Consider the following 13113-nt stretch of genomic DNA (forward strand, 5'->3'; position numbering starts at 1 on the left):
TTTTATGTTTGTGGGAAAGAAACAGGTGTGTGGGACTGAGCGTTGTAACTGTGAACAGGGGCTGGCTATAGTTTTCACACAGGACTCAATTAGGTCAAGTAAGAGCAATGAGGGGCACGCATATTTTGTCATGCAGAATGACTCATCAAACGTGAGCACGCACACACGCAAACTTTTCACACGCTCAGGTGACCTACCCGTTCTGACCTCCCGTGACCTCTAAATGTATTCCATAGGACATGGCACAGGAAACCCCTCTGGACACTACTATTCAGGTCCAGTGTCTGGGCCAGGGCTTTGTGTCGGTCAATATGAACGCTATGATGGCCGATGGTCTGTGATGCAGATGTATGGCCACATCCTCATTCTGTACCAAATAGCATATGTCAAACTGGGTGGATCATACCTTGCTAAAGGGGACATTATATAGTCTATACTTCTGGATACCTGGGGTAAAAGGTAAAGGCAGTCCTAACGTAAAACTACCTTGGGCTATAAGGATTTGTCAAACTCCAATGGGGCTCCTATAGAGGTAGAAACATCTTAGACCATGAGCCACATCTCATTCACATTGTTGAGTCCCTGGATCCGGTGGGATTTCTTAGCCCAGGGACCATCACCCAGTGATGGGGAACGTGGGAGAGAGAGACTGACTGACGACGGGCCCAAACCCCTCTCTTCACACTAATGGAGCTATCAGCCAGATTACAGAATCTAGCCGACAGTCATCGACCCGGACGAATGCTACATCGTGGATCCTTAGCTCAGCCCCCAGTTAAGAGGAGAGGAAGCCTGGACACACACACAACACTCACTCAAAATTAGATCACCATCACCACCATTCACAGCGGAGGAGATTCCATTTGCACAGCCACTCACCCTTTTGACGGTCTTATCTGGAGTTTGAAGCTTGGCTTGGCGGGATGGAGGGGATGAACACAGGGTTTTCCACTGGGGGATGAGGAGCGGCCTGTTCTCTTCTCACACTGGAACAATTACTGTAGCTAGCAGACTGACGTTAAGCACATTACCAACATACAGTGTACAGTTCTACAGCATGACACCCTCAATACACTTCTACCAATATGACAGGAACGACGGAAAATGAAAGATAAGCACACAGTACGGATGTAAGTGTGACTGCTTGTGCATGTGTGTTTACTGTATGTGAATTGTTGTATGTTGAATGCTGTGAGTGGGCGTATGTGCGGTCCTAGGCTCGGTGGCTGTTTCACAATGCTCAGCCCTGGGATGGAATAGAGATATTGTCAATTATTCAAATTTCCAACAATAAAATAAAATAAAAAAAAACATGCTTATTTTCATCATCTCTGTGCGCCAGCCAGCAATGCACATTCATCACTGTTTATAAATATGAACCTGGATCACTCTAAGCACCTTATTCGTCCCTGTTCTCGTAATTACCCGTAAATTAATAAAATCTGACTGTGAGGGTTTATTGCTTGCGATACAGACCTCCTAACTTTGTTAAAGAAAAAAAAAAAGATGAAGGGTTATACAGCGAACGATCTCCTGATAATTAACAGGAAGATAAACAAAACATAAATTTGGATATTGCGTTTATTTGGACTACCACTCAAATATGCGTGAACCACGCTATTTTAATTAAAAGATAAATCTATGTGACACTCTGCTTCCAAGTTAATTATTCGGCGCTGTATAATAAAAACGAAACCTATTAAACATGCCACGCACTGTATTTCTCCATTAACAGTAAAAAAGGAAGTGCTCGCGCTGGGGACAACATTTCAAATTCACTGGGTTTTCTACCCCTCACGTATCTCTCCAGTTTCTCCTCATTTTCTCAGTCTCTCTCTGCAGACTGACACTCAAAATACGAAGTATCAGTCCTACATTTTCTTTATAGGCATAATAGTGATGGCTTTGCTGGTGAGACGTAACAGGTGGTGCTCATTACGCTTTATGAAAGCCATTCTATCTCATTCAGTCTCATTTGGCGCCACACATCACCAGCTTCTTTTCAATTTGACTGTCTTAAAATATTAGGGCACCTTGGATGAGCTCTATCAGCGTGTTCTGTGGCTGCCAATGTGGGTTTCCCTGGGATATGCTAGTGTCTATAGGCTGACAGTAACAAATCCTGCGTGTGTGGTAATAACAGTAATCATCGGTATAGCACTCACACCTACAGGTAGGCGAGTAGGCACAACTAGATTACCTCAGGTGTTATTGGCAGGGAAGGAGTTGCCTGCTCAGTTGGGAACTGTTAAGATTAGGATTACCAAGGGAAGGCCTAACACAAGAGTAACATTATGTTGCATGTTGGACCAGACAAAGGCAGCATTTCCAGAGGTAGAGGTTTTTATTGCGTAAAACACTGGATAAAACGAACTGCCTCAGAGACTTCACAACTTCCTGACAGCAGAAAGAGTCCATGAAAAAAAAAAAAAAAATGTAGATTTACCGTTATCAGAATTGTTTTCCTCTTCTGTAAAACTGATGTAGAATAATAAATAATGCCCAATAGTTATATTTAAATACAAAGTTGTCTACTGGTTGTAAGTATATAGTAGTAGCAACAAAATCCTCTACTTACTTTACCTCCAATATAGACATTTACTTCATCAAGGAATGTGGACAGTATCAGGGCCATGAACACAGAGTACACAGAGAAGTACATAGAAATTATTTATCTTCTTTGTTAGCGCAGGGATGATCAAGTTGTAATTGTACATTTTGCGTCTGTTTCTTAATTGAATCATGACAAACAAAATATTTTCAGGGAAAACGTGGGTTATTTTGGAATGCAGGCAGGGAAACAGTAGCACAGTAAGGGATGGACGAACACGTCACAGAGAATTGGCAAACAACGATGTTTCCAGTGTCATGAAAAGCATCATTGTCTTTTCGCATAGTTTGAAACATACAGATATACTGGAAAACCTGAAAAGTGCTAGAAATGGAATGTGAATTATTTTTCTTCAGAGTTTATTTTTTGTAGTTTTTTTTGTAGTTATTATTTTCTCTTATATAGTTAGGTAGGCACACCCACACACACGTACATACACACACGAAAAAGCAAGCGACTGGCACAGTCACCAAGAACGCAGTAGTGCATTTAAACCTAAAGCTTACCACAGTCGTTTCAGTTGTATCTCAATGTTGTGGCTTCATGGGAGATATCATACAAACAGTTGTATTAAATTGATCGACTCGATCTGAAGTAAGGCAGTGCGAACTAGGCTAGGTAAGCAAATGAACACTGTAAGTAGATCACTGAATGGCAGAAAAGTCCTAATTCAAATGACCCCATTTAAACCACAACTGCATTCTGTACATATCCATACTCTTTCTTTCTTTCTTTCTTTCTTTCTTTCTTTCTTTCTTTCTTTCTTTCTTTCTTTCTTTCTTTCTTTCTTTCTTTCTTTCTTTCTTTCTTTCTTTCTTTCTTTTCTTATTTCTCTCTCTCAACTGATAGGAGCAGTGTATTTGAGCGGACTGTAAACTCCTTTAGGCATAGCTGTGGTGTTAAGGCCCTGGGGTTTAAGTGTTCAGCTCTCCTTGGCTGTGAGGGAAGATATTGACTTTCTTAAAGTCCGGATCATTTCTCTTTATCAGAATTTTTTTTTTTTTTATCCCCCCCCCATGCCTCCATACCAACACAATAAAAAGCATCATCTTCTGTTTTACCCCCCACTACTCACAAAATGCTTCGTCCGAAACCTAGAAATAAATTGTAAAAGACATTTGTAGAAAATGTCCCTTTGTCTATTTTGTAACTAATACGTTTAAATTAGAGACAGGGAGCAGGGTGATTATCTCTATGTATTATTGCTCATTCTGAAGCTGCTTTAGAGGAGCCTATAGGAAGATAGTCCTGCATTGTGTCTGAGGAAACAAGTCCTGTGACGTTCACGGTCTTCATATATAACAAAACATTCAACCTCTGACTAAAGTTACAGCACATCAAGTTGTAAAGGTCCCAATTCCACTATGTACATCTTCACTAGCTATACTTTCAATTCCAAAGAACAACCATCCACCTCCTAACATAAAAGTTAAATGAAATAAAACACATTCAATTAACTCCACCTCTCAGTCTCTGGTAAGGTGATATCCAAATAAATGACAATATTGCACAGAAAACATCTCTGTGCCTCTAATGGCTCCTTTAAATACATCATTGATTTTTTTTTCTTCTTCCAGAGGCCATGTTGGATTTGAGTCGTTTTAAAGAGGCAGAGAAAGGGGAGGGGGAGGAGGGTGACTCTGGCCAGCTGATGGAACTGAGTTTGACCCCTCACATGTCGGCCAGGGTTAGGTTACTCCTGTAGTGCAGTAGGGGCAGAGGGCTGGGAGTGGATGGGGCTGGACTGCTGGGTCGAGAAAGATGAAAAAAGGGGAGAGGGGGGATTGAATTGATTTCCTCTGCGATGACAGCTCCAGTCAGGCTGGCACCAAGGCCCCCCCACCACTGCCGCTGCCTGCCCCAGTCTCCACTGGCTGCTCATCATTCGCCCTCTGCAAAAGGCAGCCGCCGGTGTCATGTTCTGAGGGGTGTGTTCAACAATCCTATTCCATCTTCCCCAATTGTCGCTAAATCGTTTATGGGATAATTTTTCGGATAAAAGCATAATTTTGGGGGGATAAAAGTCATTTTAAAGATTTTCTATATTTCCTTTATTATTATTTTTTTTATATAGTCGTCTCCACTATTTGTCGCATAACTAAATTTAACATATCTATACCTAGTTTTAAATGAATGAATAGATGCATTTCTTCAGGACCCATCTTAAGGAATACTCAACCCATGGTATGTGTTGTTTATATGCATGTTATGTCATTGTTACTGACCTAGTACACACTGAGGATGTCCTGTGAGCTCTGGGTAAAACAGTACAGTCACTGATGGCCCCCTTTATCTGGCTGTGCTCTGGGAGTAGGCGAAGTAAGTAGTCCCTGTTATGTGGCTCTAGTGAGTACAGTAGTTGTAGAGTTGAAGGCTGGCACCTCCACGCCAGGTGACATCGGTCATGGACGCAGGGGGTCCCCAGAGAGAGGGGGGTCGGCCGTACCCCCATGAATTCCCGTGGGATAGCTGGTGGTCCCATCCTCAGAGTTCCCTGAGGTGTCCGAGTCGATGCGGGAGCGTTTGAAGCGGCGGTCAGGGTACTGGCTGTTGTCAAAGGGCATGCGGTGGACACACAGGACATGGGTCTTCAGGTTGCCCTTCTGAGAGGCACCGTAGGAGCAGTACCTGCACTGGAACGGCTTCTGACCCCCCTGACCTCCGTGACCTGTGCGAGGACAACAAGAGAGAGACAACAGTCAGTCACCCCATCATTATGCGGTATTACTTTACCAGAATGTAAAACGAGCTCTGTCACCGAGGCACTGAATCCGACCGTACCGTCTGCCTACTACACAGTGCTTTAGCTGTAGTGCTCTCCTGAGACGCTGTCTTTAAAACTCTTTCAGTGCCCTCTCTTTGGATAGGCCTCTTTTCAGAAGAGCAGCAGTGGCTCCCTCTGAACATTGCGGCGTTTTAGCGGTGTGTACCGCACCAGCTGTATCCTTCACCACTCCCAACAGTTGCACGCGCTCTCTCGAATTGGATCCGATCCTCACTGCAGCAAACACAATGGCCCCTTAATAGCCTGCGCGGCTTGTTTGAGCGACATCGGAAAACGTGCCCATCATAACCGACTTCACTTATCTCGCTCATCCACCCGAGAGCAGCGCAAACCCAGACACTTTTCTGTTGTACACTGCTTTCGGGTTATTATTAATAACGGTACATTTTCTATCATTCTTTTTTTTTTCTTCTTCTCCAATTCAATTTAAGACGGGGTAAATCAAATGAACAGAGTTTATTAGACGCTGCGTAGGTGCGGGGAATGTAGAGAAGTGAAAGAAGGATAGTAGTGAAAGGTACACAAAACGCGCACACACACACACAAACACACACTCACTGACACATTGTGTTGTCGCGAAGAGGCAGGATTTAGAGGCACGTTGTGTTTGCCATTCTTACGCTGGCTTTGGAGTCTCAGCGGCTTTCAAATATCACAATGTCGGCTCAGGACCTCACACAAAGGAGATTGCTACAAGTTTTTGGAGCTTTAGATGTTCCAGCTGTCGGAATGTTTCGATAAGCGAGCCGGCGACACACAATGAAGGACACTTTTTATTCCTGTGCAGTTTAATTTCACACTCTCTTACATTACGTTAAGTCCGAGAGGCAGAATATCTCATCCCATTTTACACTTAGGGGGACCGAGTGTTGCCCCAAACAAGTCAACTCTATTCTTCTTCCCTTTTCTATTTCTCCATTTTTTTTCTGCACTTTTAAAATAAACACAGATCAGTTCTAACTTTGCAGCGAGGTCTATCCAGGGTTTAAAAAAAAATACAATCTAGAATTTGAACAAACATAATGACACTGACTGTCCTATATGAAGACAAAGGCAAGCTGGGTCTGAGATTACCAGAGCGATTCCACTCATGCATAACACTGTAGGAATATGGTGCTTATCCTGGGTTGAATTGTAAACTAAATAGTTTCTTCCTTTCAAAAGAAGAAAACACACACATATAGCCCCCCCCCCCCCCCCCCCCCTTCCCTGCAGCATCTCTGCATGGTGTTGTTGAAATGAAGTGCGTCAGTCTGGCCTGTGTGTTCTGGGATTTATAGGGTGTGCGGTGTTGGACTGAGGAATGACAGATGCCTGGACCCAGCTGCATGGAGACAGCCATGCTTCTTAAGTTTCCATCTAATCCACCTACTCCGGCACACACTGCGACAACCCAAACAAATGGCCAGCGCACAAAGACACACCAGCACCGCCCGCATGGATTATGACCAAGATGGTGCCCCCCCAATTCACCCACCACCTCCCTCAGATACCAACACTTCTTCTGATTCTCTGGAAGGCAGGAACCACACCTACTCACATCACTCACTTTAATCCCCCTACAGATCATACATCTGCACACAAACATGTTGGAATCTTCAAACCGGAATTGAGCTGTGTGTGTGTGTGTGTGTGTGTGTGTGTGTGTGTGTGTGTGTGTGTGTGTGTGTGTGTGTGTGTGTGTGTGTGTGTGTGTGTGTGCGCGCGTGCGTGTGTGTGTGCGCGCGTGTGTGTGTGTGTGTGTGTGTGTAGTCGCCCACACAATGGGTCAGCAGGTACAGGAGAGATTTTCCTTTTCCCCTTCATGACACACTGCGCTGGGCCATTGTGTGTGGAGGTGCCGAGTGACAAGGAACAGGAAAAATAGTTTTACCTCAGAAACCTCTCCCCCTCATTCCTTCTCTCGCTTTCTCTCTCCTTTTCTTTCTCACATTTCACTCCCTCTGTCTTTCCATCTTTCCATCTCTTTCTCGCTCTCTTTCTATCCCTCTCTCTCTCTCTCTCTCTCTCTCTCTCTCTCTCTCTGTCTCTCTCTCGTATGTGTCCAGAGACTGTACAAAACCCAACCCAAAGCTTTATCAGAAAAGAGAGAAAACACTGGTCTTGTTTTCATTAGTGTGGCATTATCTAGGTCTCCTAATTAACACCCAAAGGCCTTGAGCATAGAGATCAGAGGGAACAGAGGGGGAGGGAGGGCTGGGGTACTACCACATGACTTCCTCAAACAGCCCACTGTATCTACTCACTCTGCCCGCGCCCCCTACTTACCCCTCAGCCCTCCCTCCTCCACGCCTTGGAGAAGAGAAAGGCAGGAGGAGACCGCCCTCATTCCCCTTCACTCTCACCTCCTCCTCCTTTACATCCACCTCCTCACCCCTCCCTTGCCAGCCTCTCTACTGCTGTGTGGCAGCAGATGGGTACTGTAGCTCGCTCCTTTTGACCCCTCCCTAGCTAACAGAGATGTGTTGGATGCTGTCTGTGATCCCATCTCTCTCCTCTATTGCCATAGCCCCGATTTCCCTCTCTCCACTCAAACATCTCTCTCTCTCTCTCTCTCTCTCTCTCTCTAGTGAACGTCGAAGTGTAACAGCCCTACGACTGCCTCCCTCTGGTGGCTCCCACTATGATCCACACGGGAGCAACGCATAGACAAACCTGTACACGCACATTGACCAAAGCATTCTCACACACATACATTCAAACACACAAATCTGTTTGCAAACACGCCCATGACCGTACACTAAAACGTTCACATGTACACGAAGCCAACACACACACACATACAGTCTCCAACGACAGTGCCTTGGCACGTACTCAAAACCGCTCTTATATAAACTCCATCTGATGCCAGTGCTACCATCTGTGAGAGAGCACTCCTCACCTACGTCTGTAGGCAGGAAGCCCCTCTCCCCAAAGCCTGACGAACAGAGCAAGTGTGTGTGCGTGTGTGTGCGAGGGAGGGAGTGAGGGAGGGAGGGAAGAGAGGGGGGGGGGGGGGGCATTTTTCATTTGCAGACTGCTTGTGATTTGCTCATATATTGTTATAGCAGCTCATCAGCACATGACGAATCCCCAGGCCCTGCACAGCAGAAAGAAGCTGCTGGGCTTCAGCACTTTCAGCGTGTATCTCTGTGTGCGTGTGTCTGTGAGGGTGTGTGTGTGTGTGTGTCTCCATGTAAGTATGAGGTGTGTGTGTGCACAATTGTGTGTGTGAACATTCCTGTGTGTGTGTTGATGTGTGTGTGCATGTGTTTGTGTGTGCGTGCGTGTGTGTATGTTGGCACCTGACAGACTGCAGAACCTCTAATGACTTTCAGATGCTCACAAACAGTCATTCTACCCTGAGAATGAAGGGAAAAGGGGGGGGGGGGGTAGTCTGTCTCATTTCCGCCCAGTGTGTTATTAAGGGTTTAGAAGCATGATACACATTACAGGTACTCTAACATGCACTCTCTTACAGACTGCACTACACTCTGATTGACCAGTTATGGTGTGATAGGGGAGAGCGGGGCACGTTGAGTTATTATGTACATTCAGCATCACCACGTCAAGGGAAATATGGTATGCTTTCCAACAAAGATATCTACATACACGTTAGGATGTTGTGTATCGGTGGAAATAATCACAACTGCTTTGAAAACGTAGCTTGTCCAAATAAAAGTGTTCTCTTGGCACAACTTACCCCGGGTATGGGGTAAATTGAACATAGGGACAGGGTAAGCCTTGGGGTAAGATGTATTTGAGGCTACTAAGACCATGAAACTGGCCCATAAGATTTCTGATATATTTAGCAAGCTCAGACTCCATGCTGTCAGACATTGGTGCCTCTGCTACTCTGTTGTAGCTTCTCTATCGCGCAGGTGCACGTTTTGTTTTCCCCTTTGTCAGCGTACCTCTTCAGTGTCATAAGGGTGATTTCTTTCCATCCCTTGCTGCTGCTCGAACGGACTTCTTCCCTTCTCTCACTTCCTTGGCTGGTCTCTCAAGAACCTTAAGGCGGGCTAGATCCCTGCGTATTTTACATGTGTATACACAGGGCATGAAGATGTTTGCTCTGTAACAATTCAAATGCAGTAGCGTGACTTTATTTGCATAGTAAATGGCCAAAATATTATGCATATTATGCCTCAAACTCACCAAATGTGATCATCATTTGTATGGGGTATGTTGAGCCATTGGCTCAACTTGCCCTTTGCCAAATGAAACAATTTACCCCAAAGCAACTATTTGACTGTATTAGCGCACACAGCTACAATGATACACTTTCATGCTTGGTTTAGGACCTCATATTGTAGCTTACAGATACCCGAACTGATGTATCAAACACTCCTAAAAATATCTAATTTGGTTTAGATACAAGCATCACGAAACCTATAACACAATGCATTCATTTTACTTTGTGAAAATCTTATGGACCTACTGTAACTTGCTTACCAATTTTCCCATGTGGTTTCTTCCTTCAGACTCCATGAAAGGATGACTTCTTCCTGATTATTTGGTCACATGATTCATTTTGTAAATGGGAGTGCTTGCAGCCTTCCCCTTAGCCCTCCCACTTCATTTTGCGCAATCCCGTGAGCCCCATTGAGTCATAGTGGCATCCCAATTAAACTTTGAGCGAGGCGTAGTGCCTTTTCAGCCCTGTAGTTGGCTCTACAAACAAAGCGAATAGGAAATGCGGACTTTCTATCAAGTGTTTCTCAAAATTCCCATGAAGCTCTGGTACCCAACCCTGGAGAGTTGCTTTAAGAATATTGTCTGACAAAAATACTAGAATTGAAGCAAATATAAGTCATTTTAACATCATAACAAATCATGCGAAAAACAATTACAGTTAAGAGGAATATGTTAGTTAATGTAGAGACATATGATTATGCATATTTCTTTGTCACAACATTAACTTACGAAAATTGCTATTTAACAAGCTATCTGACTAGCTAACATTATCCAGCTAGCTATACATGTAGATTGCTATATGAGCACTTGACGTTTGTATGAATTGTAATTTGTGTTGTTTAAAGGGATAGTTCACACAAATAACAAAATTGCATATTGGTTTCCTTACCCTCTAAGCGCCATGGTCAAGGCATGACAGCAATCCATGCTTTCGTTTAGCATTTGTGGCACAAATCCCATCCAATTCCTGGTACCGATATTAGCATTTTCCACGCATCATGTCCAAATCCTCCAAAAGTATCTCCAACTGATTGTGAAGCTCAACAAAGTCCCTTATAGTTGATTTGAACATGACACGGGAAAAATGCTAATATCAGTACCATGACTTGAATGGGACTTGTGCCACAAATGCCAAAACGTTTTAGCATGTGTGCTAAAAATGCCCCAGGGAAACAAAAGGAATGCACGGATTGCTGTCATACCTTGTCCATAGACTGCTTACAGGGTAAGGAAACCAATGTGTCATTTTGTAAATGGGTGAACTATCCTTTTAATGTTTTAGGAACTCCTCAGCAAACCAGCAAACCAGGCTTTCTTCTTGTGAAACCCAGTGGCTGTAAGTGGATGCATTTACTGCAAATTGAATGAGCAATTTTGTAAGCTTGCCTTGCTGTTCATAAAAAAGAAAATCGAAGTCAATCACTTGTCAGTGTTCTTTATTGTTGCTAGTAATGTCAACGTTAGAGATTGAAGATATTTTGTCATTCAATGCAGCCGAAGTAATGTACTAACTATTTTCTTACTTATTGTGCAGTGGAGGATACAAATATCTGTATGCCTATGGATGTGTGGCTATGTAGCCAATCTGTGTATGGACCCTTACACTTTTGGTCTAGATATTAGTGCAGAACAGTGGTTTTAATTGCTTCCACTGGTTAATCATGACTGAGTGAAGGCAATGCGACTGTTACATGTCAAATTGCTATTATGTAATGAATGTTTCTGTTTTAATACTACTCCACGTTGAACCATAGCCACAGCAGCCAGAATATGGCCACATTATGAAAAAAGCTATTCCTGCCGCCATTACAGGCATTGTGGAAAAACACGAGGCTCGTAGTCAATGAATTGCATGGTAGGCTAACCTTTGGCGGCTTTTGCTGTGTGCGAGTGACGTCCCATTCCTTAAGGTTATTCACTAGCTCTCCCTACCATCAGTTGCTTTGTTTTTGAGGGACACTTGAAAACGAGGGGGAGGGCTAAGGGGAGGTATTGGGATTGAGCCTAAATTTAGAAATAAAGAATGGCACAAGTAAAGTTTACCAAACCAAACCTTTTTCACTTATATTAGAGAAACATGGTCGCCAACTTTAAACTAGTCTTTTACATTGCTGTATAGAAGGCCACATGGGTTCTTCCTTCACAAACTCCATGAAATGACAACCTCTTCCTAAATATTTGGTCACATGATCCAATTGTGTGTGGCTCAACTGATCATTTTGGCACGACTTACGCCACTCTCCCCCTAAGTGTAGGAATAAAGAAGGGCACAAGGAAAGATAACCAAGCCAACCATTTTAACATGTATTGGGGAAACCTTGTGGACAACTTTAAAACAGCCTTTTGTATTGCAGTGTTGGAATTTCTATATATAAAGATGACCACAATGTGTTCCGAATAAATGACAATTTACACCATTATCAAAGGGATACTTCGGGATTTTTGCAGTGTTCATACAAGTTCATACTTCCCCAGAGTCAGATGAACTTGTGGATACAAGTTTTTATGTCTCTGTGTCCAGTATGAAAATCAAATCAAATCAAATCAAATTTTATTTGTCACATACACATGGTTAGCAGATGTTAATGTGAGTGTAGCGAAATGCTTGTGCTTCTAGTTCCGACAATGCAGTAATAACCAACAAGTAATCTAACTAACAATTCCAAAACTACTGTCTTGTACACAGTGTAAGGGGATAAAGAATATGTACATAAGGATATATGAATGAGTGATGGTACAGAGCAGCATAGGCAAGATACAGTAGATGGTATCGAGTACAGTATGTACAAATGAGATGAGTATGTAAACAAAGTGGCATAGTTTAAAGTGGCTAGTGATACATGTATTACATAAGGATACAGTCGATGATATAGAGTACAGTATATACGTATGCATATGAGATGAATAATGTAGGGTAAGTAACATTATATAAGGTAGCATTGTTTAAAGTGGCTAGTGATATATTTACATCATTTCCCATCAATTCCCATTATTAAAGTGGCTGGAGTTGAGTCAGTGTCAGTGTGTTGGCAGCAGCCACTCAATGTTAGTGGTGGCTGTTTAACAGTCTGATGGCCTTGAGATAGAAGCTGTTTTTCAGTCTCTCGGTCCCAGCTTTGATGCACCTGTACTGACCTCGCCTTCTGGATGATAGCGGGGTGAACAGGCAGTGGCTCGGGTGGTTGATGTCCTTGATGATCTTTATGGCCTTCCTGTGACATCGGGTGGTGTAGATGTCCTGGAGGGCAGGTAGTTTGCCCCCGGTGATGCGTTGTGCAGACCTCACCACCCTCTGGAGAGCCTTACGGTTGAGGGCGGAGCAGTTGCCGTACCAGGCGGTGATACAGCCCGCCAGGATGCTCTCGATTGTGCATCTGTAGAAGTTTGTGAGTGCTTTTGGTGACAAGCCAAATTTCTTCAGCCTCCTGAGGTTGAAGAGGCGCTGCTGCGCCTTCTTCACAATGCTGTCTGTGTGAGTGGACCAATTCAGTTTGTCTGTGATGTGTATGCCGAGGAACTTAAAACTTGCTACCCTCTCCAC

The 13113-nt window shown here is 43.7% G+C and overlaps 1 protein-coding gene across 5 annotated transcripts in view; it reads right to left on the reverse strand.

Moving 5' to 3' along the window:
- Nucleotides 1–2330: 2330 nt before the first annotated feature.
- Nucleotides 2331–13113, reverse strand: part of znf536 (zinc finger protein 536) — a 190672-nt gene continuing 179889 nt past the window's right edge. For all 5 annotated transcript variants that reach the window (XM_090238430.1, XM_036980616.2, XM_090238429.1 and 2 more), the window contains one exon: nucleotides 2331–5279. In XM_090238430.1, coding sequence (XP_090094556.1) covers nucleotides 5014–5279 — 266 coding nt within the window. In that variant the 3' untranslated portion in view covers nucleotides 2331–5013. The remainder of the gene's footprint in view (nucleotides 5280–13113) is intronic.

The sequence above is a fragment of the Oncorhynchus mykiss genome, chromosome 6 (genome assembly GCF_057628025.1).
Source record: "Oncorhynchus mykiss isolate SJ-2025 chromosome 6, ASM5762802v1, whole genome shotgun sequence".
Classification (NCBI taxonomy): domain Eukaryota; kingdom Metazoa; phylum Chordata; class Actinopteri; order Salmoniformes; family Salmonidae; genus Oncorhynchus; species Oncorhynchus mykiss.